This window comes from Hyperolius riggenbachi, chromosome 8 (assembly GCF_040937935.1).
Source record: "Hyperolius riggenbachi isolate aHypRig1 chromosome 8, aHypRig1.pri, whole genome shotgun sequence".
NCBI classification, from domain to species: domain Eukaryota; kingdom Metazoa; phylum Chordata; class Amphibia; order Anura; family Hyperoliidae; genus Hyperolius; species Hyperolius riggenbachi.
The window spans coordinates 252949809-252976645 of NC_090653.1; the positions used below are offsets into that span (position 1 = coordinate 252949809).

At 45.7% G+C, this 26837-nt stretch overlaps 1 protein-coding gene across 6 annotated transcripts in view; it reads left to right on the top strand.

The window, feature by feature from the left end:
• The window catches only part of HDAC6 (histone deacetylase 6), a 90565-nt gene extending 70769 nt beyond the window's left edge, over positions 1-19796 (top strand). For 5 of the 6 annotated variants that reach the window (XM_068248633.1, XM_068248631.1, XM_068248636.1 and 2 more), the window contains exons 26-32: positions 4776-4922; positions 5001-5129; positions 6176-6475; positions 7851-7955; positions 9490-9636; positions 9718-9846; positions 19571-19796. In XM_068248633.1, the coding sequence (XP_068104734.1) occupies positions 4776-4922; positions 5001-5129; positions 6176-6475; positions 7851-7955; positions 9490-9636; positions 9718-9846; positions 19571-19636 (1023 nt within the window). In that variant the 3' untranslated portion in view covers positions 19637-19796. The remainder of the gene's footprint in view (positions 1-4775; positions 4923-5000; positions 5130-6175; positions 6476-7850; positions 7956-9489; positions 9637-9717; positions 9847-19570) is intronic. The other variant, XM_068248635.1, reaches the window with a different exon arrangement.
• The last annotated feature ends 7041 nt before the right edge of the window (positions 19797-26837 follow it).

Genomic DNA, 26837 nt, shown 5'->3' on the forward strand with positions numbered 1-26837 from the left:
ATAGCGCGGCTTAACGGGGGTCCCTTCACCCCCAAATCCCCCTCGATACACCGGGGGAGCGCTTCCTGGTTGGGGCAGGGCTAACCGCCGCAGCCCTACCCCACGCGCGTCTGTCAGCGCGTATCTCCGCCTCTCCCCGCCCCTCTCAGTCTTCCTTCACTGAGAGGGGCGGGGGAGAGGCGGCGATGCGCCGCTGACAGACGCGACTGGAGGCAGGGCTGCAGCCGTTAGCCCTGCCTCCAGGAAGAGACAGCCAGCGACCTTTTCACGACACACTTTTGAGGGGGGTGGGTTGGGGGTGAAGGGACCCCCGTTTAGCCGCGGGATAGCGGCGTTTTAGCAGGGGCACACGTGCCCCTGCTATTTATGAGCTCTGAAGCGAGATTTATTCTCGCTTCAGAGTCTCTTTAAATCCTAGGTAATAGTGGCAATTTAGCATGAATTTCTAGAGCTGCACTACAGTTAAGAAAAGCGTAAATCCATCTCTAAACTGGCGCAGATTAAGAAGTGCTTGATAGCAGTTCCACAGATGCAATGCAGCAGTGCAGGCTAGACATGATTGCAGAGTACAGGCTAGACATGATTGCAGAGTGCAGGCTAGACATGATTGCAGAGTGCAGGCTAGACATGATTTGTGATGTGCCCCTCCCTCCTGCTGAATTCCTCCTCGGAGCCTGCTGCTATCAATACGGCAGATGTATTGGTTACCTCAGCAACAGCAATTCCCCTCACATACTGCACTGTCTGAGAGACCTTCCTAGCTCCTCCTATTTTACAACAGTTTTAGAAGGAATCTGCTCTATCTAACGATTTCTTAAGATGCCTGAGACAGTTCTGCACGGACTTCTAAAAATTTACCAATATTTTGTCTCAGACACTCTTGATAAATCTGGCCCTGTACCTCCTCACTCTATAGCAAGGAGGTGACTCGGCATTAGTGGCGGGGCTAGCACCAGCCGTGCTTTAGCTTTGCCTCCTTGCACGAGCACCAGCGAAATTCCGTTATTATACAGCACTGTGTGCTACTGGAGAGGATCAAACTTTAATCTACAAAGGGGGGCGCAGTGTTGGACCATATCTGGCAGTGGCGCCCCTACAACGAGCCCATATAGGCACACTATTTACGCTAATAGGCACACTATTTATGCTAATAGGTATATTTATATTGTGCAGCAATGGATGGGGCCATTGCCGGGCGTAGTCCGATACCTTCAACTTAAAGTGGACCTGAACTCAGAACGTCCTCTATGCTCTAAAACAGGGGTCAGGAACCTTTTTGGTTGAGAGCCATAAACGCCACATATTTTAAAATGTAATTCCGTGAGAGCCGTTCAATATGTTTCAAATTAGGACAGTGCGTATGCGCAGCAGACGGCTCATGTCTCTGTTGCTATGGTGATGTGTATACAGTTGATCCACCGCGAAGTGGAAGTATCAGACATGTCATCTCTTGGGTTTCAGCAACATCAGCAATTTCCCAGAGAGCCAGACAGGAGAAATACCAACTAACAGCTTGTACAATTAGCTAGCTGACTTGGGGGTTGATTCAGTTTGTAGGATGAGATCCCCGCACTTTGGCCCAATAGACTGCCTGTCATGTGACAGGCAACCTAATGGGCCAATCAAAGTGCAGGGTTCTCATCCTACAAAGTCACTGGACCTGACAGGGTCCAGAGTGGCATAATTGGAGCAGCTGTTCGTTTTGGGATAGTGCGAGTAAGTTAGTAGTACATACTACAGCAGTGCACTACTTTGAAAATTTTACTTGTGCTACCACACTAAGCTGCGCTGCTTGAGCAGTGTAACTTAGTGAATAAGCCCCTACTGATTTGTATGTGAGCCAGATGCAGCCATCAAAAGAGCCACATCTGGCTCCCGAGCCATAGGTTCCCTACCCCTGCTCTAAAAGATACACAACAGCATAATAACTTTTAAGCCAAAACATTTTTTTTTTTACAGCTGATACAAATCCTAAAATAAATCTGTTGATTAATGGAAGGAGACATATTGTTAACATCCTGTGCTTTCAAATGAGCTTATTTGCCATCTGTGCCGTGGCAGTTATGTGACACGAGGGAGATCAGGTTACACTAGTGATTAGACACAAATGAAGGGGAATTAAACAGGTTAAACTCCCTAAATACATACAGGGTGCATTTCTCTCTGTTTTTCCTTCTGTCCTGTGCAACAGTTCAGGTCCACTATAAAGGACTACTGTAGTGAAAGGTATATGGAGGCTGCCATATTTAATACCTTTTAAGCAATACTAGTTGCCTGGCTTCCCTGCTGATCCTCTACCTCTAATACTTTTAGCCAGAGACCCTGAAAAAGCATGCAACAGATCAGGTGTTTCTGACATTATTGGTGAAATTTGCCTTCTTAAAACAGAAGGACATTTGTAATAATTCAGCTGTAAGTGAACATTTGTGGTTACCCACAATGCACCACTACTGAATATGCAAATTATCCCTTTTCGCCCCTGTAAGCCAGGCAGGCATCCAGAACCGCTTGTGTATAGCAAGCCTATAGCTTTAAATATTACACAGCCACAACAACCCCACATGTAGAAAGCCTGTTTTGGGCTTTTGGCCCTCATCAGTACATGGCAGGGATTGATAAAAAGCCCGAAACAGGCTGTCTACATGTGGGGTTGGTGTGGCTGTGTAATATTTAAAGCTATAGGCTTGCTATACACAAGCGGTTCTGGATGCTTGCCTGGCTTACAGGGGCGAAAAGGGATAATTTGCATATTCAATAGTGGTGCATTGTGGGTAACCACAAATGTTCACTTACTGTAAAGCTGAATTATTGCAAATTTCCTTCTGTTTTAAGAAAGCAAATTTCACCAAGCATTGCTTATTATTAGGAGGGCTTTTCGGTCTCTTTTATCCCCCCTATACTTTCCTAGTGGTTTGGGTCACCCCGAGGTGCTTGGGTACTCTGTCTGACATTGTCAGACCTGACAAGATTAGATGCATGCTGGTTTCTGGTCTAATTCAGACATGACTGCAGCAAAAAAGAGCAGCAGAGCTGCCAGGCAACTGGTATTTTTAAAAGGAAATGAATATGGCAACCTCCATATACCTCTCACTACAGTTGTCCTTTAACAGGATGACACTGCGCCAGGTTATAACTGGCAACACCGCCATCTAGTGGCAGCCAGTTTTTCCTGTGTTGGCGTGTGTGTGCGACACAGGACCTATAGAGGAAAAGGCCTATGTTGGAAATAGTCTTACACAGGATTGGAATGGGTTAATAGTAATTGAGATCAATATTTTACTACAGCTAAGTCCAACTCTATTCTCACACAGAACCCTCCCTCTACCTAAGCCTAACCCTAACAACCCTTTCTGCCCATGCTTAACCATTTCCGCCGCCCGTATGTGAAGCTCACGTCCGGGCGGCAGCTCTGCAGCGCTCCCGCACTTGGGCACGCTCCCGCCCTTGGGCGTGCTCCCACCCGCGCCCCCGTGTCCGCATTGTGTCCCCCGGTAGCCCTGGGATCAGTGAAAGGGAACAACAGTGAAAGGGTTCCCGATCACCGATCCCTCTACCTCCAAGTAGACACACAACGACTGTCGTAAAGACAGTCAATATATTTTATTTATGAACTCCAAATATGCAACGCGTTTCGCAGGTTTGTTCCAGCTTCATCAGGCAATAACAACAGAGCAATAGCATATGTGGTCAGTAGAAGAGCCAGGCACCTCAGGTGCACCTCACGTGCCTGGCTCTTCTACTGACCACATATGCTATTGCTCCGTTGTTATTGCCTGATGAAGCGGGATCAAACCTGCGAAACGCGTTGCATATTTGGAGTTTATAAATAAAATATATTGACTGTCTTTACTACAGTCGTTGTGTGTCTACTTGGAGGAGGTAAGTCCACCACTGCCTCCTCTATTTACCAAGAATTTGGTTTTTAAGCTCATTTAGCTTCCTTTTATCCTTTTGCCGCCTCTGTTCTCCTGCATAATATTGAGTCCACCCTGGGTGGAGGGTTAAACCCCCTTTTTCTCATCTACAGAGAGCGACTTCTTATTCCTGAGTGGGGTAAGGAAAATCTCCCCACCTGCCTTTACAGTGGTTGCCTAATGGTAACCCTGGTTTGTGAGTATTAATATTTACTCTATCTAGTAACCATTTACCAGTACATATTACACTATTGGGGCTCTTGGTGTTCCTTGTTTTTATTTAGGGAGTCGGAGTCGGTGCAATTTTGGGTACCTTGAGTCAGAGTCGGAGGTTTCATAAACTGAGGTGTTGGAAGTCGGATGATTTTTGTACCAAATCCACAGCCCTGGTAAGTATTAAACTAAGCATTCAGAGTTGAGGAGTTGAAGTCAGAGCCATTTTAGGTACCTGGAGTTGGAGTCAGTGGTTTCATAAACTGTGGAGTCAGAGTTGGAGTCAGATGATTTTTGTACCAACTCCACAGCCCTGCATCTGATCATAAAATCCCATCCTTGACCCTCCCCCACGGCTCTCCGGCACCCAAGTTTGCTGCTTCCATATCTGGTTCGCTTGGGATGTATTGCGGACAAATGGAACCTTAAAAAGAGGAGGGGATGACACATAGAAGACATAAATAATTGCATGTATAGCACTTATTTTGACTTTGTTTTTCTTTTAGCTCGGAGATTCTTGATTGGAGAAGATCAGTCAAGACTGGTTCTTCTGGTTCTCATGTACCGATATATAATGAGCTTGCTTTTCACTTTTTAATATTCTGTTTAGTGTGATCCACTCTTACACTTTCCTCTTCTTGTCTCCAGGGGGAGATGTTCACAGTGACCCCTTTGCCATGGTGTCCTCATTTAGAGTCCATAAATGAGCTGCCCCCTTGTGGGCTGGATGTGACACAGGCGTGTGCTGCGTGTGGGACAGACGTGGAGAACTGGGTGTGCCTGACGTGTTATGCGGTGAGGAAGGTGTCCCTTCTAATGAATGATTGGATGTTCTCATGTTTAGCAGTCTAATCTCCCTCTCATGTGTCTCAGGTTCTGTGTGGGAGGTACATCTCTCAGCACATGTTGTCTCATGCAGCCTCCTCCGGACACCATCTCGTACTCAGCTTCTCAGGACTTTCTGTATGGTGCTATGGCTGTGATGCCTACATCCACAATGAGGTAAATCCCGTGGTCAGTTAATTGACTTTGCTTTTTTACTTGCCACACAGCCACACCCCCTCTAGCACCTCCCTGTTACATATTTAAAGAGTACCTGTAGTGGAAAATAGTGCCCTTAGGGCAGTGATGGCTAACCTTGGCACTCCAGCTGTGACAAAACTACGAATCCCATCATGCCTCTGTCTCCCCGAGTTATACTTAGAGCTGTCAGAGTATTGCAATGCCTCATGGGACTTGTAGTTCCACCACCGCTGGAGTGCCAAGGTTAGCCATCACTGTTTTAGGGGATATTTACCAAGGGAGGGGGAAGCCTCTGAATACTAATAGGGCTTCCCTCGTCCTCCTTGGCACCCCCGATCCAGCACTGGCCCTAGGCGGGTAGAGGCTGGGTGTTTATTGAGGATCAAACAATCTGGTATGAGATGGAGTGCATTCTTTCATTAGGGCAGGGTCAGTGTAACTACATAAAATATCCCCACCAACCTAGAATGTACAAGTGGTTCCCCCTAACACAGGAAGTGCTACAGCTATGCTGGGGAGAACTTGTGTCTCCTCTCGATAGAATCCCAGGGTTTCAAATCTGGATCTTTTATGATTATATACATTTATGAAACTGACAGGAAAACATTTATTTCGGGGGGTGCCTATTTTATACATACTTTACACAGTGCATACTGCACCATTGGGGCTTTGGGCTTTTGTTTATCTTTTTACACGCACGCACACACGCCCCCCCCCCCCCCTCACTGACCTCCCTCTCAACAAGCCATCGTGTGGAATTAAGCTCACCTGACCAGTGTAGTACATCCTGCTGCAGTGCCTCTCCTGCAATGTCTCTCCCCTTTCCATAGAGCTGGCCGCTCAGCAGATAGTCACCAGGGTTGTCTGTACAGCAATGAATTCCAAACTGCCACCTGAAATAGTCACAAATCATTGTCCCGGGTGACTTTGTACAGCTTTAGGCACTTCCTCTCCTTTTTGTCATAACTTATCTAGGTCCGCCTCCCGCGTCTCACGTCTGCTTTTTCTGTGTCTCCCGCTTGTAGTTGTTGACCCCTGCAAAACAGTCTGCCTACAATTCCAAATTTGGGGAGACTGATGGCCAAAACTCCGAGCACGGTTGCTCCAGGGAAGGAGCATTGCCTGAACCGGCCTCTGAGGTCTCGGCATGCAGTCCCGCCCCTATGGAGGTATGTAGGGACGGGGCAGAGCATTCTGGGGAGGAGCTGACAAGAGGCTTGAAGCTGGATGACAGTAATCACACCTCAGCCACCTGCATTGAGAATGAATCTGCTGCTGGGACCAGGAGGAAGACCTTACCCTCCACAGTGCAAGGGACAGCTTCTGTGAGTATCATACTGCTAACAGGGGAACTAGAAGTGAGCATGGTCAGCCCAAATCAGCAAGCGGCACATTTGATTGACCCAATTCCAAGCTGCATACAAGTTGCTTTATATTTGCATGCAAGTTGGAAAACATATAATCCCTTTAAAGGACAACTGTAGTGAGAGGGATATGGAGGCTGCCATATTTATTTCCTTTTAAGCAATACCAGTTGCCTGACAGCCCTGCTGATCCTCTGCCTCTAATACTTTCAGCCATAGACCCTGAACAAGCATGCAGCAAATCAGGTGTTTGAGTCCGGTGTGATTCAGACACTACTGCAGCCAAATAGATCAGCAGGGCTGCCAGGCAACTGGTATTGTTTAAGAGGAAATAAATATGGCAGCCTCCATATTCTTCTCACTTCAGGTGTCTTTTAAAGCGGTATTGTCACCATAAAAATCAAATTTCAACAGCAACTGGTCTGAGTGTATTAAGTGATAAAGATGCTAATCCTGCATTCAAAACTTGCAAAACTTTTTCTGCTGTTATGGTTTGGAGTTATCACATACTTTAGGAGCACTGGCCCTGGAGCCAAACAGTGCCAAAGAGTTGAACGCTGGGAGGTCTTTTTGTCTATAATATATTCCTCCTCTTCTATTTATTTCCCTATCTAGCTGCTTATCAGAAACACCCTTTGATTACTTGTGTTTAAAAGCAAGGCTGAAGTGACTCAGTGATTGGATGTGTAAATAAAAAAAAGACAGTGCAGTTGTTAGTATACACCTCAGTGGGAGTGTCTGAAGACTCTGGGAGGAGGGCAGCTAATGAATACACAATGAGCAAGAGAAGGGAGGGGGGGAAACGAGTCAGGGAGGATATGATGTCAGCATTAGCTTGGCAAGATGGCCACTGCCTAGAATAGGATTTTCTGCTTCTCCTTTATAAAATTCACAGGAATCATTACGTGGATAGCACAATACATCTGTTATGCAAGTAGAAGTAGTATTTATCTACTTATATATGTGTTTTTATTTCTAGGTTAGCATGGGTGTCGCTTGTTAAAGAACAGTTGTCCCTCCCCCTCATTGCTTTTTCTATCTTCGATTTCTCTCTCTCTCCTTCCCCTCCCCCTCATTGCTTTTTCTATTTTCGCTTTCTCTCTCCTTCCCCTCCCCCTCCTCTCTCACTCCTTTGTCTGTCTACTATTTCTCTCCCTCCCCACTCCCTCTCTCTCCTTTGCCTATCTTCACTTTCTCTCCCTCTCACTCCCCTCCCCCTTACTCCCTTTCCTTGTTTCTCCTCTCTTACTCTCAGCCCCTCCCCTTTTACTGTCACACCTTTTTTTCCTCCTTTTCCTTTTCCTGTGTAGCTCTCACTCCTGGGTTTGTCTCTCAGCAGCCTTTGAATACACAGACAGAGGAGAATCGACTCTCAGAAGCTGCTGGTGGCTGTTCAGCATCACATTACCAGCTAGACATGGCTTCATCCATGGAATTGCCTGTAAGTTCTGCCCGTTATTACCTCTCATTGTAACCTGCTAACTTCTCACATTTTTCAAGGAAAAGGTTTTATCCTACAAATTCTCTGATCGGTGCAATTTTTGTAAGAATTTTTTTCCTGACACGCCATTTAAAGAGGAACTGTAGTGCAAATAACAAAAAGATTAAAATTGCTTATTGTTTACAATGTTCATTTATTTAGTCAGTGTTTGCGCAATGTAAAATCTTTCATCTCCCGATTTACATTGTGACATGTATTACTGGTGGTGACATCTTTAGTTCTGCCAGGTGATTTTTTACCGAATATTCGTTACTGAGAGTTCTATGCACAGAGGGAGATACTACTTGCTTGACAGTTGGAAAAAGCCATATTTCCCACAATGCAACGAGGTTCACAGACAGCAAATTGTCGGAACCTTGATCATGACATCACACTGAGGGAGAGGTTTCTGGGAGGGGCGATTTGGGGCCGCTCCTCCATTGCTGCTGACCAATCAAGATTTTACATCCTGTCCGATTAATATTTCCGATCGATTTTCAGCAACGATTAATCGAAATTATGATCAATTTGTCATGTTGTGGTCCGTCCAGCCGCTAACTCTTGCCAATGCCACTACTCACATCAAGGTGCCACCGCTTCTCCTGGAAGTGATCTCATTGTTGCTAGCCGCTCCCACTTACGCCAATAGGGCGTGCTGGCACGACCTGCCTCTGCCTCAGATGTACCAGCAGATGCAGTGTTGCTAAAAAACAGTTATACTCTCGTGGTGAATAGGTGACGTGGAGCTGCAGCGGCTCTTACAATAAAAGGGGAACATATTAAAAAAAATGACAATATAATTTATATACAATTTAAAAATAACTATCCTTGATAAAAACAATCATAGGTATAAGAATCATGTTAGTCATCTGAATTCAATACGGTGTCAAGAAGCCATGTAGACTGATGGTGGATCGGAGCTCCGTCATTTATGCAGAGATGCACGTGCATCGGCAGGCGCAAACGCCAGCAATCCCAGCCCCAGGACTTCCTGGGGCTGCCGCACTGCTTACGACGATCGGCGTGGAGCAGTCGTTTACAGGTTAAAGAGGAACTGTAGTGTGTCATCTTTAGCCCTGTCAGAGGCAGCTCTGCGGAATGTTTGTTACTCAGAATTGCGAAGCCAGTGAAAACAATATCTGGTCTTACAAAATGCTCTGAAGAGGGAATTCTGCATAGCTTAGCAGCATAGGCTAAGTATCGCTGGAGGGTGGGGCTACTTAATATACCGCAATATATATCTATAGGAAGTGTTTCTGATGCTGAAACCAGAAAAAGTACCATGAAAGTGTGGTAGTCTGAATAATTTACCGCATTCTACTAAATGTCATTACAGGATGTCTTCAACCCTTTAACAGTAACTTGCACATGTATGACTATTTAAAAATGCTTTTGTTTGCCTTGTTATTTGGTGGACCATAATGTTTGTACCAGAAGCTACTCCATTTTCTATGATCTGCTGGCTGCTCTCACACGTTCCTCTTCCTGTCTGCAGGGGGAAATGTATACGGTGACCCCTTTGCCGTGGTGTCCTCACTTGGAGTCAGTATGTGAGCTGCCCCCTTGTGGGCTGGATGTGTCACATCCGTGTGCTGCGTGTGGGACAAGCGTGGAGAACTGGGTGTGCCTAACGTGTTATGTGGTGAGGAAGGTCTCCCTTTCATTTGGTTATTGGATGTTGTTCTCATGTTTAGCAGTCTAATCTCCCTCTCATGTGTCTCAGGTTCTGTGTGGGAGGTATGTCTCTCAGCACATGATGTCTCATGAAGCCTCCTCCGGACACCATCTCGTACTCAGCTTCTCAGACCTCTCCGTCTGGTGCTATGGCTGTGATGCCTACATCCACAATGAGGTAAATCCTGTGGGTCATGTAACAGCCTTCAGATAGCAATGTTTAAAATGATGGTGTACAAATACTATACTGGAGACTGCCATATTTATTTCCTTGTACACAATACCAGTTGCCTGGCAGTCCTGCTGATCCTCTGCTTCTAGTACTTTGAGCTACAGACCTTCAACATGCATGCAGATCAGGTGCTCTGACTGAAATCTAACTGTATTTGCCCACATGTTAATTTCAGGTGTGCAATTCAGACATTACTAATGCATGAAAGATCAGCAGGGTGCCAGGCAACTGGTATTGTTTAACCCAGCCTTTCTCAACCTTTCAACCCTGGAGGAACCCTGCAAATAGCTTTTGGATCTCAAGGAACCCCTGCAAACATTTTTTTGATCTCGAGGAACCCCCGCATTTATTTTTCAGGAGGCATGGTCTTTAAAAGTATGTGTGGCTGTTTATTTCACTACCACCTATTACACTGCCACTCATTATACTGCCTCCTAAGCCCCCCAATTTAGTGCTTCTTGTTACAGTACCCCCTATTATAGTGAGCTCCATTATACTTTCCCCCCCCCCACGATGGGGGAAAATGCCAAGGCACCCCTGCAGAGTACTCAAGGAACCCTAGGGTTCCAGGGAACCCTGGTTGAGAAAGCCTGGTTTAACCACTTGAGGACCAGAGGATTATACCCCCCCCCCCCCCCCCCATAGTGACCAGGCCATTTTTTGCAATTCAGCACTTCACGACTTTAACGATTTATTGCTCAGACATACAAATTGGCACCCATATACATTTTACCCACTTTTCTTCTCACTAATAGAGCTTTCTTTTGGTGCTATGTGATTGCTGCTGCTATTTTTAATCAAAAAAGACTGTAAAAAGAATTGTAAAAAGAAAAAAAAAAAACCTATTTTTTTTTTATTTTCCTCCCTCCCCCCTAAACTGGCCCTAGACTTAAGGGGCCCATACACCTAATGATTTTTCGCCGATATACAGCAGATTCGATCACTGTGATCGAATCTGCTGTGAAATCGTTGCTGATCGTTGACATCACTGATGTCATCTTCTCTGCTGGGTTCCGCGTTCGGGTCCGGGTGGCTTCACTTCCTGTCCCGCCAGGAAGTTTAAACAGTAGAGCGCCCTCTACTGTTTAAACTTCCCCGGACAGAAAGAAGTGAATCCAGCTGGACCGGAACGCGGAACCCAGCGGAGAAGAAAGAAGAAGACAGCGGGAACACGCGCCAGCCGGAGCAGGTAATGTATGCGGTGTGGGGAGGGGGGGGGGAGGTTGCGGCAGCACCACCACAGATTGTGATCGGTTTCACAATCTGCAGTAAAGGCAGCCATACGATCCCTCTCTGATCAGAGTCGATCAGAGAGGGATCTATCTGTTGGTCGAATCTGATGGCAAATCGACCAGTGTATGGCCACCTTAAAGGGAAGGTTCAGGGAGGGAGGTAAAAAAATAAAAATCAATATCCACTTACCTGGGGCTTCCTCCAGCCCGTGGCAGGCAGGAGGTGCCCTCGCCGCCGCTCCGCAGGCTCCCGGTGGCCGACCTGGCCAGGCCGGCTGCCAGGTCGGGCTCTTCTGCGCTCCAAGGCCTGACACTTCTGCGTCCCACGCGGGCGCGCTGACGTCATCGGACGTCCGCCGGGCTCTACTGCGCAGGCGCAGAACCTTCCCTTTAAGATACATACACAACACTAATCATACATAGATATTTGTCTATGATAGGGATTAGATTGTGAGCCCCTCCGAGGAACAGTTAAGTGACAAGACAATCCTCTGTACAAGCGCTGCATAAGATGGCAGCGCTATATAAATGTTATTTTGCTGGTAAATTAAAAAAATCAGCTTGCCAGCGCCAATTGCTGGCTGGCAGGCTGATCACTGCAGCCCCCTGTTTAAAGTAACGGGAGCTTGCGCTCATGTGAGTGCGAGCTCCCGTCAAATCTCGCTTCTCGCGAGATGACGCCATATGCCATTGTGGAGGAACAACAGAGCCACACTGCCGCCACCAATCTGCGTTAAGCGGTTGACAAGTGGTTAAAAGGAAATAAATCTCCATATCCTTCTTGCTTTAGTTGTCCTTAAAGGGATACTGTAGGGGGGTCTGGGGAAAATGAGCTGAACTTACCCGGGGCTTCTAATGGTCCCCCGCAGACATCCTGTGCCCGTGCAGCCGCTCACCGATGCTCCGGCCCCGCCTCCGGTTCACTTCTGGAATTTCTGACTTTAAAGTCAAAAAAACCACTGTGCCTGCATTGCAGTGTCCTCGATCCCGCTGATGTCATCAAGAGCGCACAGCACAGGCCCAGTATGGTCTGTGTCTGCGCAGTACACTCCTGGTGACATCAGCGGGAGCGAGGACACGGCAACGCAGGCGTAGTGGTTTTCTGACTTTAAAGTCAGAAATTCCAGAAGTGAACCGGAGGCGGGGCCGGAGCATTGGGGAGTGGCTGCGCCAACACAGGATGTCTGCGGGGGACCATTAGAAGCCCCGGGTAAGTTCAGCTCATTTTCCCCCGACCCCCCTACAGTATCCCTTTAAAATGGCAAACCGATCAATAAAATAATATACCCACCTTACTAATTTTAGCTCCGTTTTAAAATACTGGCATGTCATTCTTTATAATCTATTACTCTGTGCTTACACAGATGGTAAACTAGCTGCAGCCCCATCGACCATCCGTTTCAATAATTTCATTGAACCGTATAAAAACCAGTGCCGCAACAAGCATTTTAAACTAAAATTGGTTGAATATATTGATTGAGAAAGCTGAAAAATCTTGGACTGACATGGGTGATCAATTGAGTGGTGGTAATGGCATGCAATATCCGGACGTGCGATACACATGTGACGGAACCCTCAGCCGCTGTACCCCCAAATATTACTGTGCCCCCCCCTGTTCCCGTGCATTAAAATCTTTCACCTGTCCGGCCGACGCGAGTGTCCTGTAACTCCTGCTCCCTCCGTTCGCGTCTCACGTGGCTTCCGCGTATTATACTGGCACGCGTGTGACGTCACGTGGGACACGAAAGGGGAAGAAGGAGCAGCTGGATACTCGTGGCAGCCGTACAGTTGAGAGATTTTAATGCACAAGCATGGGGGGCACATTAGCATTCGTGACGCTGTACCCACAAGAGCGATTCACCGAAAAATGTCATGCTGAAATCGATCAGGAATCGGCCTACAGTGTTTGGGCAGCCAACAGATCCTTCTCTGATCAAATGCACTCAGAGAGAGATCTTTCTCTTGGTTAATCTGCTCATACATCACTTCTTAATTGTTCCACGTGCTTTATACTTCTCAGTTCCTTTTACACTTCTTTGTTTCCCTGCTTATCATCCCCTCGCAGCTGTTATCAGTACTTTTGCATTTTGTAATAATGTCATTTTTGTTTTCATATAAATAGGAACAAGCCAGTATTTTGCTACTATTCTGAAACAGAACTAAAGTCAGTAATGCAAGTATATTGCATTTTCAAACAAAGGTTCATTTTTATCCTCCCTGGCGGTAAGCCCGACACAGTATCGGGCTAGCTGCCGCAGGGGATCACATGGCCCTGGGAGGAATTTTTTAAATAAAAATGGTTTTATTTGGTTGAGCTAGCACTTGGCTAGCTAACCATGTCCCTCCGATCACCTCCGGTATACCCCCCCCCCCAGGGATCCGGCGATGGCGCAGCCTCCCAGTCAACACCCGGCTTCTCTATGGAGAGAATCGGAACTGCGCATGACGTCGATGACCACCATTTCCGATCGTTGCCATAGCGACGAGTGAATCCAATTGGGAAAGGTGGGGCAAAAGGCTGCGCGTCCCTAAGCACATGTTGCAATTGAATGGTTAATCGCACAGGCATACACCGCCTCTGTCAGACTGAAAAATGCATGCCCTGCATCCTAGACAAGTGCTAACATTTATTTAACTAGGAGGAACTTTTAGCTTCCGATATGGTTTGCATGCAAAGTATATTATACTAGACACTTACGCCACGGTGAGGCAAACCTCCGGGCAAGTGACCTAACCTAAATTTAAAACCTTGGGAGCAGCTAAGCAAAAAAAATGTGTAACTTACATTTTGTTGAACAGCGAGGAGAACGCCTGCGCATACCACTCAGGGCTGGAACCCACAAGAGCGTTTTTTTGAGCATTTTGGCAGCGCTGCGATATGCTAGCGTTTTGCCAAAACGCTCAGCTGATGTTAATGGATGGGGCAACTTCCACAGGAGCGTTTGCATTTCCCAGAAACGCAAACGCAGGACCTGCAGCATTTTGGGAGCGTTAGCGCTTCAATGTAAAGTATTGAAACGCTAGCAGAAACGCTCAGCAAAACCTAAACTGAGCGGTTTTTGCTAGCGTATTGCGGTTCAGCACACTGTAACAAAATTAAAAATAATTCACAGGACCAATCAGGATAAAAATGCGAAACGCAAAACGCTGCACAACCGCTGAGCAAAAAAATACACTGTTGCAAAACGCGACCGAAAACGCGCATGAATCCGCTTGCAAACCGCTCAGACAAAACGCTAGCGGTTGCGTTTTGCGTTTGCGGATTTCAGTGGGTTCCAGGCCTAAGGCTGCCTCTGAAATGACCACCAGCTCAGTGTGAACTAGCACCTAAATAGATTTTCTGCACACTTCGCATTCAATTCAGATGCAAATCATATGCAAATCTGCTACTACTTATTATGCAAACAGGAAACTCAGTTTCCTGTTTTCATAATAAGTGCCCGCTTCCTGTCCATCCCAACTCACTCCCCCTCCGCTCTCTCTCCAAATCGTCGCTCCCAGCGTGACTCCAGCTAGCATGTCACGCTAGCTTTATTAGTGGAGCGCACACGCTGGGCAGGGAGGAGGCGGGGGAGTGTCCGATCTTCTGCCGTTATCATGCGACGGCAGAAGGGAAGATGATTAGACATACTGCGCATGCGCAGAGCAGTATGTCGGGTCAGGGGTCAGAAGAGTCGGCCGGTAACGGGAGCTGTAGCAGACGAGCGGGACCCGACGGCAGGGAGCGAGGGGAGCGGTGAGTATGTCCTTTTTTTCCCTACACCACGCTGCAGTTATTTTACCACAGCCTGTGGGCTGTGGTATCCTTTAAGTAGTAAAACATAGCCTGGTCACTAGGGGGGGTGTAAGCCTGTGGTCCTTAAGTGGTTAATCTACAAAAGTTTTTTTTTTCTCAGTCTAAGGGCCCGTTTCCACTATCGCAAATTCGCATGCGTTTGCCACATGCGAATTCGCATAGCCAATACAAGTGGATGGCACTGTTTTTACTTGTCAGGATTTCTGAGCGTTTTCGTCCACGTGAAAAATCCGCATGGCACAGCCATCAGAATTCACATACCGCTATGCGGGTGTATGCGAATTTTCATATGGAATCAATGGAAAAGCACACAGGCACTGCCATGGTTAAATTCGCATACAGCGTCATTCATGCAAATTCGCATGAAAAATTAGCATCCACATGCAAATTTTTACCGCGACGATTCGCACCGCACAAGTGGAAAGGGGCCCTTAGAAATGATTGTTTGAATCTTGCCGAATCAAGTAGGTGTCTTTTTAGCGGGTGTCCCCGAGACCCCTCTGTTTTGTCCTCTTGTTCTGTCAGAAATTTTGCATTATTCTTCTTTATTTTTTTATGATTTTCAAGATATCATTATATCATTGTTGAAATATTGTATAATTTATATAAAGGCATGAAAGTGGCCAGCCTGTTGTGTATTTCCCAGACAGATTGGGAGTCGTAGCTTTAGCAGGTGAATTCCTGTATGTCTCATAGCGAGAAGGCAGGAAGCTAAAATTGGCCAGTCTATTATTCGAGAAGTCAGAGATCTGTTATTAGAAACTGCAAAGGATTCTGGTAATGGGCATGGCTAAGTGCATAGAAGGGGGAGTGAGGCGTTAGTACAGTATGAAGATAGCATGTTAGATTGCATTATGGGCTGCTGAATCCAGAACGTCATTGGACGGCTGAAAGGCCTGGTGCACACCAAAAACCGCTAGCAGATCCGCAAAATGCTAGCAGATTTTGAAACGCTTTTTCTTCTTTTTCTGTAGCGTTTCAGCTAGCGTTTTGCGGTTTTGTGTAGCGGTTTTGGTGTAGTAGATTTCATGTATTGTTACAGTAAAGCTGTTACTGAACAGCTTCTGTAACAAAAAAACGCCTGGCAAACCGCTCTGAAGTGCCATTTTTCAGAGCGGTTTGCGTTTTTCCTATACTTAACATTGAGGCAGAAACACCTCCGCAATCCAAAATCTGCAGCAGCCCGGGAGTATGCATTTCAGCAAAACTCCTCCCGCTCTGGTGTGCACCAGCCCATTGAAATACATTACCCAAGCGTATCCGCAGCCGCAAGCGGATCGTAAACCGCAGCCGAACCGCTCTGGTGTGCACTAGGCCAAAGAGAGCGTCTAGTAATGTATGGATTTTTTTTTTTCTAATGACCAATACTTTTCTTATATTTCTCCATATTTTTTATTTGAATGCTGCGTATAACCCTGTTCTATGTAATTTTTGTATATTCTTTTTATATAACTGCATTTTTACATGAACTGATTAAATTGGACTTGAACTCTTGCACAGGATACAAGGAAAACATAACAGAAATGCACCGTTTGTATTTGAAGAGTTTAGCCTGTGTAATTCCCCCTCTTTTGTGTCTAATCACTAGTTGTAAATTGAGATCCCCCCCCCCCCCGTGTCACATGACTGCATAGGGCAGATAAGCAGGTAAGTCCATTTGAAAGCACAGGCTGTTAACAATGTGTCTGCTTCCATGAATCGGGAAGTAAAAGCTGCGCAGATTTATTTTATGATTTGTATCAGCTGTAACAAAGAAATGTTTTTCTGTAAAGGTTATTATGCTGTTTTGTATCTTTTAGAGCAGGGAGGAGTTCTAAGTATAGGTCCACTTTAAGAAATCTATCAGAAATCATCCTAGCCCCATGCTCAGTCCTGCCTCACCTGTCTGCCCCACGACTCCTAGCCTTCTCCGGTGGTCAGCGTCACACCATGGGGGATTAAGCGCATGTAGTGATGTCACACATATGCCTGAATGTCACGTGGTACAGTCGCTCGTGGTGAGAGCGGACACTGGAGGTTAGGAGGCATAGCGGATAGGTGAGACTTTTTTTAATTGCACTCAGGCATTGGGGGGGCCACTTTTACAGTTGGGGGCCCACTGGCCGGGTCCGTCGGGGGTCGGTACTATCAAACGCCATTACTGCCGCGCACCTGATCAATCAATTGCAATTAAGATTTTCCAGCATGTCCGATTGACCCCTTAAACGATTTTGGCCAGAATTCAATCAAAAGATCGGCCGAGCAGCCACGTTGCGGCACCAATCTCTTCCAATTCAATAAAATTATGGAATCAGAGGGTCGATCGGGCCACAATATTGAGTGGTGTGGGCATCTTAAGAGTTCCAATTATTTTAATGAGGAGTAATTGTTCCAAAAATATATTGACCTCGATTCATCAAGTATCATTCGGTGAATGCAGAAAACAGCTGACTTTACCGAGCACTTAGGAAAGCAATTCATCAAAGCTGTCACCGCATGGCAAGCTGAAATTCCCAAACAGTGAGGTAAATTACCGACTTGTGCGGTAATTACCTCAACACACGTCAGTAAATGTCAATTCATCAAGGTTACAGCATGCGGTAAAACACAGAAATGTCTTAGATCAGGGGTCTCAAACTCAATTTACCTGGGGGCCGCAGGAGGCAAAGTCAGGATGAGGCTGGGCCACATAAGGGATTTCACAAAAAAAGTCAATCAGCAGCTCAAACCCCCCCCCCCCCCCCCCCCTCATTGATTTTTATTTAAAAATCAAATTCACACTGAAGCGATCTATTTTGCCTATTTTACCTTATAGTTCGCTTCAGTGCTCCCATTACAAGTAATCCGCCGTGTCCCCGCCGCAAAACGAGGACTACGGAGCCCCCAAATAGCCCGGGGGGGCAATCCGCCGGCATTTCCTGGAAGCTCTGCCCCTCCTGATTTCAATCGCAGCGCCGCCTCTCCCCGCCCCTCTCTGTGAAGGAAGAGTGAGAGGGGTGGGCAGAGGCGGCGATGCGCTGCGATTGACGTCAGGAGGGGCAGAGCTGAAGCTGAAAGCTCTGCCCCTTCCAGAAAATGCCGGCGGATTGCCCCCCGGGTGATTTGGGGGCTCTGCAGCCCTTGTTTAGCGGCGGGGATGCGGCGAATTACTTGGGAGCACTGAAGCGAACTATAAGGAAGCTTTTGCCGGCACGGGCCACAAAATATTGTATCGAGGGCCGCAAATGGCCCGCAGGCCGCAAGTTTGAGACTCCTGTGTTAGATCATTACCGGCTGTTCTAAGGTTGCAAAAACCAGCTTCAAAGGGCTTCTGTGTGGATATCTTTCTGACCAACAGCCGCAGAGAGCCAATAGGGACAGTTCTCTCTCTCCCCTGCAAGCTCCTGTCTCCTCCATGATGGGAAGCACAGGCTTTGTGGGAGGGTCTAGTTTTCCTACCCTCCAGGCAGCCAGCAGAGAGATATCAACAAAAGATGTTTCCCCTGCCACCCTTCGGCAGTTTAACCTCTTCCGTTCCTGTTTGAATATGCGGAGTAGCTAGTGGGAAATCACCTTAGCATGGCGTGTACATATTTCTTGGCAGTTCATCTAAGCTGTGGCAATTTATTAAAATGACTAGACTAATAGATTCAGAGCGAGCAGAGGCTGTATAACAAACCTGTACATCTAAAGGGATGTCGGGATGCCGCTTACTATTGTAATGCCGTCACTGCATGGAACAGCTTGTAACAACACAGAGACAACTCCACTCTCTTCTGCTGTTACAAACAGGTTTTTGACGATGGGCTTCGATAATCTACCGAACTTCTACCACACCTGTGAAAATATTGATGACTTAGCAAAAAAAAAAAGTCTAAAATACCAAATGCGGTGTTTTAACGACTTGTTTTTTTTTTAACTGAACAGCCCTTGATGAATCGAGGCCACTATGGCTATCAGTGACCTAGAAACCTATATAAGGGATATTATATCAGTAGGGAAGGTCAATGAGATGCAAATAATTTTGAGTTGATGCAGCATTATTCAAATTTTTGTATGCATATTTATGCAGCTTAAAGGACATCCGAGGTGAAAATAAACTAAAGAGAAAAATAATTGTATCTGTCCTATTTCTCCTAAAAATGACTGTTTTAGATATCCCACAGTTTTATTTTATCTTTAAATCTAGTTTTTAAGTTTGTTTCATTGTCTCCGCTCAATGACACCTTTATTGAAGTATGTCAGAGCTCAAATCTATGAATTATTGACCCTTTGTATCTCTTTCCTGCACTCAAAAGCTTTTTACTGACAGGAAAGTGTTTTATGGCTGTAATTCCTTATCGGTGAGGGTTACACTATAGTCTGACCCAGTCCGACCCGGAAAGAAACCTGTCACTGGCATACCTGGTGATTAACTCTTTCAGGCAGAGAAAGAAAAAAGGAACACAGCCTAGTTATCTATGTGCTTGGCACTGTGTTTCTATCTCATCATGTCACATGTCACCTCGGATGTCCTTTAAAAATAAACCAATCAAATCCTGCTGAGGTAAAATTCTATTGGTCCATTTTCAAGCTGCACAAATTTGCATAAAAAATTGCATACTCCTGCATCAACTCAAAATGTTTTGCATCTGACAGACCATCCCTAGCTACCAGTTCCTCACGTTGTGTATCTCTCTTTCAGGTGTTGAGTCCAGCTAAACGGTCAGCCTACTTCTCGAAGTTTGGGGAGGAAATGCCAGGAGTGTAACGTCGGTATCCACATCCAGCTTATGCAGGACACTCGCTACTATACAGCCTTCATGGACGGCTTGTAAAAGGCTCACGGACGCGACATGACTGTGCGACAGACTGATGGGATATCAACATTGAGGTGGCCACACACAATTCAATAAAAGGATTCAAATTAACAGCAATTCGAGAAAAATGATTAGTTGTTCAGAAATATCCAAAGGCGTTATTTATTTTTCTCAATATGAGTGAGAAATCTGATCAATTGTAGACGATTGAGAGTGACTTATTTTTTGATCAATTTAACTAGAAATTAAAGAGGAACTTTAACCCAGGAATGAACTTCATCCCAATCAGTAGCTGATTTCCCACTAGAAATCTTTACCTTTTCTTAATAAGATCATCGGGAAGGGGGGTGGGGGGGTCTGTGTGGCTGATATTGTGGTGAAACCCCTCCCACAGTGTGATGTCATAACCATGGTCCTGACAGATTGCTGTCTGTTAACTTAGTTGCATTGTGGGAAATAACGGCTATTTCCAACTGCCAAGTAGGGATGATCACAGATATGCAAATTGTTCAGAGTTGATGCAAATTTATGCACATGTATGCAGCGTGAAAATGGACCAATCATTTTAAACCTAAGATTAAATTGATTGGTCCATTTTCAAACTGCATACATTTGCATAAGAATTTGCAAAATTTCTGAACAATTTGCATTTCATTGATCATCCCTACTGCCAAGCAAGCAGTATCTCGCTCTGTGCATAGAACTCTCAATAACAAACATTCCGCACAGATCACCTGGCAGAACTGTGTGTGTGTGAGAGAGAGAGAGAGAGAGATACATTGGTCAGATTTTTCAAATATAACAACCAATCTAAAAAAAATTATTGTAATTCTCAAATTTCGGGAAAAAAAAAAAAAGGATTGTGTATGGCCACCTTTAGACAGTGGCAGTAAACCTCAGTTACCTTTTTGGTGCACGATTCACTTGGCTGTGATGCATCCTGGGCACCAAGATTCCCAAAGTAATAACTGAAATATCTCTGGAAGTAACATTACAGATTCATTAGGAAGATCATGGTAGAGGTGATAATATTTAGTCAGAGAGGTTAGTGTTGGGAATTAGTTAAAGGATTATGAATAGCTTTATCTGGAATTACACTTTATAGTTAGTATAAGAAACAGGAGAAAGAGGGAGGAGTTGAGAGAAAGCCCAAGGGGTGGGGTTTGTGTTAGGGACAGGGAAAAGGAGGAGGTTAGGGTCAGGGTAAGACCAGGGGGCACAGTTGGTGGCACAGAAGAGGGGGTGGGGTTAGTGTTAGGAACAGGATAAAGGAGGTGGTTAGGGTCAGGCCAGGGGGCGCAGTTGGTGGCACATCAGAGGGGTGGGGTTAGTGTTAGGCACAGGATAAAGGAGGAGGTTAGGGTAAGGCCAGGGGGTGCAGTTGGTGGCACATCAGAGGGGTGGGGTTAGTGTTAGGCACAGGATAAAGGAGGTGGTTGGGGTCAGGGTAGGGTCAGGGGCGCAGTTGTTGGCACAGCAGATGGGTGGGGTTAGTGTTAGGCACAGGATACAATAGGTAATCAGAATAAGGCCAGTGGGCGCAGTTGGTGGCACAGCAGAGGGGTGGGTTAGTGTTAGGCACAGGATAAAGGAGGGGTAGGGTCAGGGGCACAGTTGGTGGCACAGAAGAGGGGGTGGGGTTAGTGTTAGGCACAGGATAAAGGAGGAGGTTAGGGTAAGGCCAGGGGGCGCAGATGTTGGCACAGCAGATGGGTGGGGTTAGTGTTAGGCACAGGATACAATAGGTGATCAGAATAAGGCCAGGGGGCGCAGTTGGTGGCACAGCAGAGGGTGGGGTTAGTGTTAGGCACAGGATAAAGGAGGGGATAGGGTCAGGGGCACAGTTGGTGGCACACAAGAGGGGGTGGGGTTAGTGTTAGGCACAGGATAAAGGAGGAGGTTACGATAAAGGCCAGGGGGTGCAGTTGGTGGCACAGCAGATGGGTGGGGTTAGTGTTAGGCACAGGATAAAGGAGGGGGTTGGGGTCTGGGAAAGGCCAGGGGGTCCAGATAAAGACACAGAAGAGGGAAGAAGTTAAGGTGAAGCCAGGGGGCCAGGTTAGAGGCACAGGAGAGGATTGGTTGAGAGGTTATAACCAGGGTAATAATATTTAGAATTATCTCTGTGAAAACACTTAAAATCTACCACTATGTCAAATTACAGTGGATTCCTTATATTTTGCATTGCCGTATGTTACGCAACCAAAAAGTGCCCAAATCAAGCAACAAAAAACACTGTCAATTTACTGCACTGAAATCTCTGCATCCCACAGACTGTCCCATGGTGTGAAATGGCCAATAGTGTGTAGCCTGCTACCTAGCCATATATAGGAAGCCAAATATCCTGGTGTTTATATTTATATCGGAGCTTTTATAGACATATGTGTGAATGGTACTGATACCTCCATCACATAAATGGACTCTTGTGATTTAAAGTGTTGGAATACTTCAGTCTTCTTAACTGAATGAGTTTAGTTAAACCGTCTTAAAATATGTCCCTGATCAATAAATGGTATATACTTGTGTTTATTATGTTTTCCTCATTTAAAGAACAACTGAAGTTAGAAGAATATAGAGGATGCCATATTTATCTCCTTTTAAACCATACCAGTTGCTAGGCAGCCCTGCTGATCTATTTGGCTGCAGTAGTGTCTGAATCACACCAGAAACCAGCATGCAGCTAATCCAGTCACACTTCAGTCAGAAGCACCTGATCTGCTGCATGCTTGTTCAGGGGTTATGGCTAAAAGTATTAAAGACACAGGATCAACAGGATAGCCAAGAAACTGGTATTGCTTAAAAGGGAAAAAGTATGGCAGCCTCCATATCCCTCTCGTTACAGTTGTCCTTAAAGTGAACCAGAGATGAAGCACCCTCGTGTATTTTACCATATACACCAGTGGGAACATTAGAGAAAACCACCTACCCTGCTCTCCGTTTCATTATGCACTGCTCAGCCTGCTTGTTTTCAGCCCTGATAAAATCCCTGACTGAGCATTCAGTCTGGCTTTGCTCAGAAATCATTATAGCTGAGTCATTATAGCAGAGCCAGAAGGGGGCAGGCTTGGGCTTGAAAAGACATCAGAAAAGACAGACTCAGCTATAATGATTCCTGAAAGCCAGACTGGATGCTCAGTGTGGGATTTTATCAGGGCTGATAACGAGCAGGCGGAGCAGTGAAGAATGAAACAGAGAGCAGGGTAGGTGTTTTCTCTAATGTTCCCACTGATATATATGGTAAAATACATGAGGGTGCTTCGTTTCTGGTTCACTTTAAGATACTAACATGTCACCCCACCCCAGAATGTACAGTTTAAGTAGTCACTATGCTGATAATAATTGCAAACTAGCTGCAGTGTGTGCTGAGGATGAGGCTAGCCATGGGACTGTGGCTGCTATAAATGCAAGGAAAACCACTATTGTAAAATGGGGCTAAAATGAATCATGATAGTATGTTTGAAGCAATGAGGAACAGTTAGGGCCCTTTTCCATTGAAAATCGCAAACATTCTGTTATGCAGTCACGATGGTCTGATCACTTTTTGATGTGATTTTTGTACATTTTTACGCTGCGATCGCCTTTTGCCGGCAGTTTGTGAGGAAACAAAAAGCACAGGCAGGAAAAGCGCTGCACACAAATTTTGGGGAAAATCAAAATGCATTGGTGGAAAAAGAGCACCGCAATGATATTATAATCACGCTGCCCTTGCAATCAGAGAATTGTCGCCAGACGTATGCGACCCGTAAATCACATTGTGGTCAATGTAAAGGGCCTGAAAAACATTCCAAGCCGTGATCAGCACACGCCACAGCTGGTTTACTATCAGTGTAAGCAAAAGGCAGCAGCTTATACTGTACATACCGCAGGTGATATGCCAATAGAAAAATCGGGGGTAAAATCTGTAATAGATGTATATCTCTTTACTGATGAAGGACCTATTTTCAGATATTTTAAGCATTCTTAAAGAGGTACTGTATGGAAAATAGCATAATTAATACATTTAAAAAAAAATTTATTATTTTTTTTTACAATATTTATCGTTAAAGTAAGTGACACCCTGATTTACATTCTGAAATGTATCACAGTTGACGGAATCTTTAGTCCTGTCAGGTGCAGCTCTGCAGAATGTTTGTGTCGGAAAATTCTGAAGCCAGTGAAAATAATGACTAGTCTCCCAGAATGCTCTGGGAGTAGAACTTTGCATAGCTAAACAGCTTAGGCTAAATATCACTGGGAGAGTGAGGCTACATAGCAATATATAGCTATAGGAAGTTTTTTTTGATGCGGAAACCAGTAAAATTACTGTAAAAAGGAGTATCCTGAATAATTTACTACACTCTACTATATGTCACTACAGTGCCTCTTTAACCACCCTGGCGTTCTGATTAAATCGCCAGGGTGGCTGCGGGAGGGTTTTTTTTTAAATAAAAAAAAAACTATTTCATGCAGCCAACTGAAAGTTGGCTGCATGAAAGCCCACTAGAGGGCGCTCCGGAGGCGATCTTCCGATCGCCTCCGGCGCCCAGAATAAACAAGGAAGGCCGCAATGAGCGGCCTTCCTTGTTTTGCTTATATCGTCGCCATAGCGACGAGCGGAGTGACGTCACCGACGTCCTGACGTCAGCCGCCTCCGATCCAGCCCTTAGCGCTGGCCGGAACTTTTTGTTCCGGCTGCGCAGGGCTCAGGCGGCTAGGGGGGCCCTCTTTCGCCGCTGCTCGCGGCGAATCGCCGCAGAGCGGCGGCGATCAGGCAGCACACGCGGCTGGCAAAGTGCCGGCTGCGTGTGCTGCACTTTATTTGATAAAAATCGGCCCAGCAGGGCCTGAGCGGCAGCCTCCGGCGGTGATGGACGAGCTGAGCTCGTCCAGACCGCTCAGGAGGTTAAATGCAGGTATGCTTTAAATCTCAGCTGTTCGTATGCTTTTAAGTACTCTTCTGTATTTGCCCTTCTAAAGAACCTACTTGAGCCCCCTACCTAGGATGTCTGGATAGAGAGGTCAGGTGGCTGCACCTTATGCCACTTCCGTCCATGCGTGCCCCTCCCATCCATGCCAGCAGGTGCAAGCAATAGTGATGTCATTTCCTATCTTCCCCAGGCTTCTAATGACCAGAGGCAGGGATTCCGGTAGTCAGAGAGAGAAAGGTTTGCCCTGCCCACTGCCACCAGAAATTCCACCTCCCACTTACATTACAACTGACCGTGCTGATTGGAGGGGCACTGGGCCGCGATGGCCAGATCTCTGTATCCGAAAATCTGTGGTGGTGGTAGGTGAGCGAGTTGGAGTATTTTAATGCACTTTAGGTGTGCAAAATGGATTGCCATGTTTATATATGTATGTTCAGTTATCCTTTAAGGGATTTTTTATAATGTTTTGTACAGGGGTTATTTCTTTTTGGCTGACGTAGACTCTCTCCAGGTCTCGAGAACTTAGCATCTGAGCACTAGGAATCTGGTGCACTCAGAATCACCCGGCTATTATTCTGCCCCCGCACTCGGTTTTCCATTACAGGGCGCCATCTGGCTGAAGCTGTTATTGCAGAGTCGCCGCCCACTAATTAGGTGATTTTGCACCCGGGAAATGGCATACTCATTGTCCACCAGACAAATACAGCCTCAGGACTTACAAGAGAACATCAGGGTGCCAAAGTTCAGGTAAAAAAACACATACTTACCTAACAAGAAGGAAGCCCCTGCATCCTAATGAGGCTTCCCTTGCTGTCCTCCGGTCCTCCGCTACCACTCGCGGACCCTCCAAAAATTACCGACAATGGCTTGTCGGTGATCTGATCGAGGCCACTCTCCTCTTCAAGCACAAGCATAGCCATGGCAGTGCTGCTGCGGAGGCGTGGCTACACTCATGCCAGAGGAAAGCGGCCCTAATCAGCTGGAGGGTCCGCAAGCAGCGACGGGACCAGAGAACAGCTTGCAAGCCTCATCATGATCCCAGAGGCCTTCCTCTCCTTAGGTAAGTATGTGTTTCAGAACCCAAACTTCGGCACAGGTTGTCTTTAAGAAAAGCAGATGTTGCAATCAGTCTTTAACCACTTCAGCCTACAGCGTCGAACATCTTAAGCATCCGAGCAATGTTCACCTCCCATTCATTCGCCAATAACTTTATCGTTACTTATCACAATTAATTGATCTATATCTTGTTTTTTCCGCCACTAATTAGGCTTTCTTTGGGTAGTACATTTTGCTAAGAGCCACTTTACTGTAAATGCATTTTAACAGGAAGATTAAGATAGAAATGGAAAAAAATAATTATTTCTCAGTTTTTGGCCATTATAGTTTAAAATTAATACATGCTACAGTAATTAAAACCCATGCATTTTATGTGCCCATTTGTCCCGCTTATTACACCATTTAAATTACGTCCCTATCACAATTTATGGTGCCGATATTTTATTTAGAAATAAAGGTGCATTTTTTCAATTTGCGTCCATCACTATTTATAAGCTTATAATTTAAAAAAAAAATAATAAGATACTCTCTTGACATGTATATTTAAAAAGTTCAGACCCTTAGGTAACTATTTATGTAGTTTTTTTTTTTTTTATTGTAATTTTTTTTATTTTTTTTAAATACAAAAATGTATTTGGGTAATTTTAGTTTGGGAGGTAAATAGCTAATTTTAGATGTAATATAATGTATTTTTTTATTTAATTTAGGTATGTGGGTGCAGTTTACTATTTGGCCACAAGATGGCCACATTCAAAAAATTCCTAGATGCGAACGATCTCGCATCTAGGAACTATAAGAAGAAGGTGATGTTTCCTGGGGGCAGAAATACCGCGCTCTCTGATGAGAAAGCGTCGGCATTTCTGCCGGAGACTTAGATCGGTGAATGGGAATTATATTCCCATTCACTGATCGGGGGGGCAGCGGGAGCGCGCGCGAGCGCGCGCCCGATCGCGCGCACCACACGGCTGCAGCAGCAGTGCCCATCTGGACGGATATATCCGTCCAGATAGGGCGAAGTGGTTAAATACTGTTTTCCCCTTGCCTATCCTATTATTCCAAGTGTTGCTTAAAGGATACCCGAAGTGACATGTGACATGATAAGATAGACATGTATATTATGTATATGTACAGTGCCTAGCACACAAATAACTATGCTGTGTTCCTTTTTTTCTTCCTCTGCCTGAAAGAG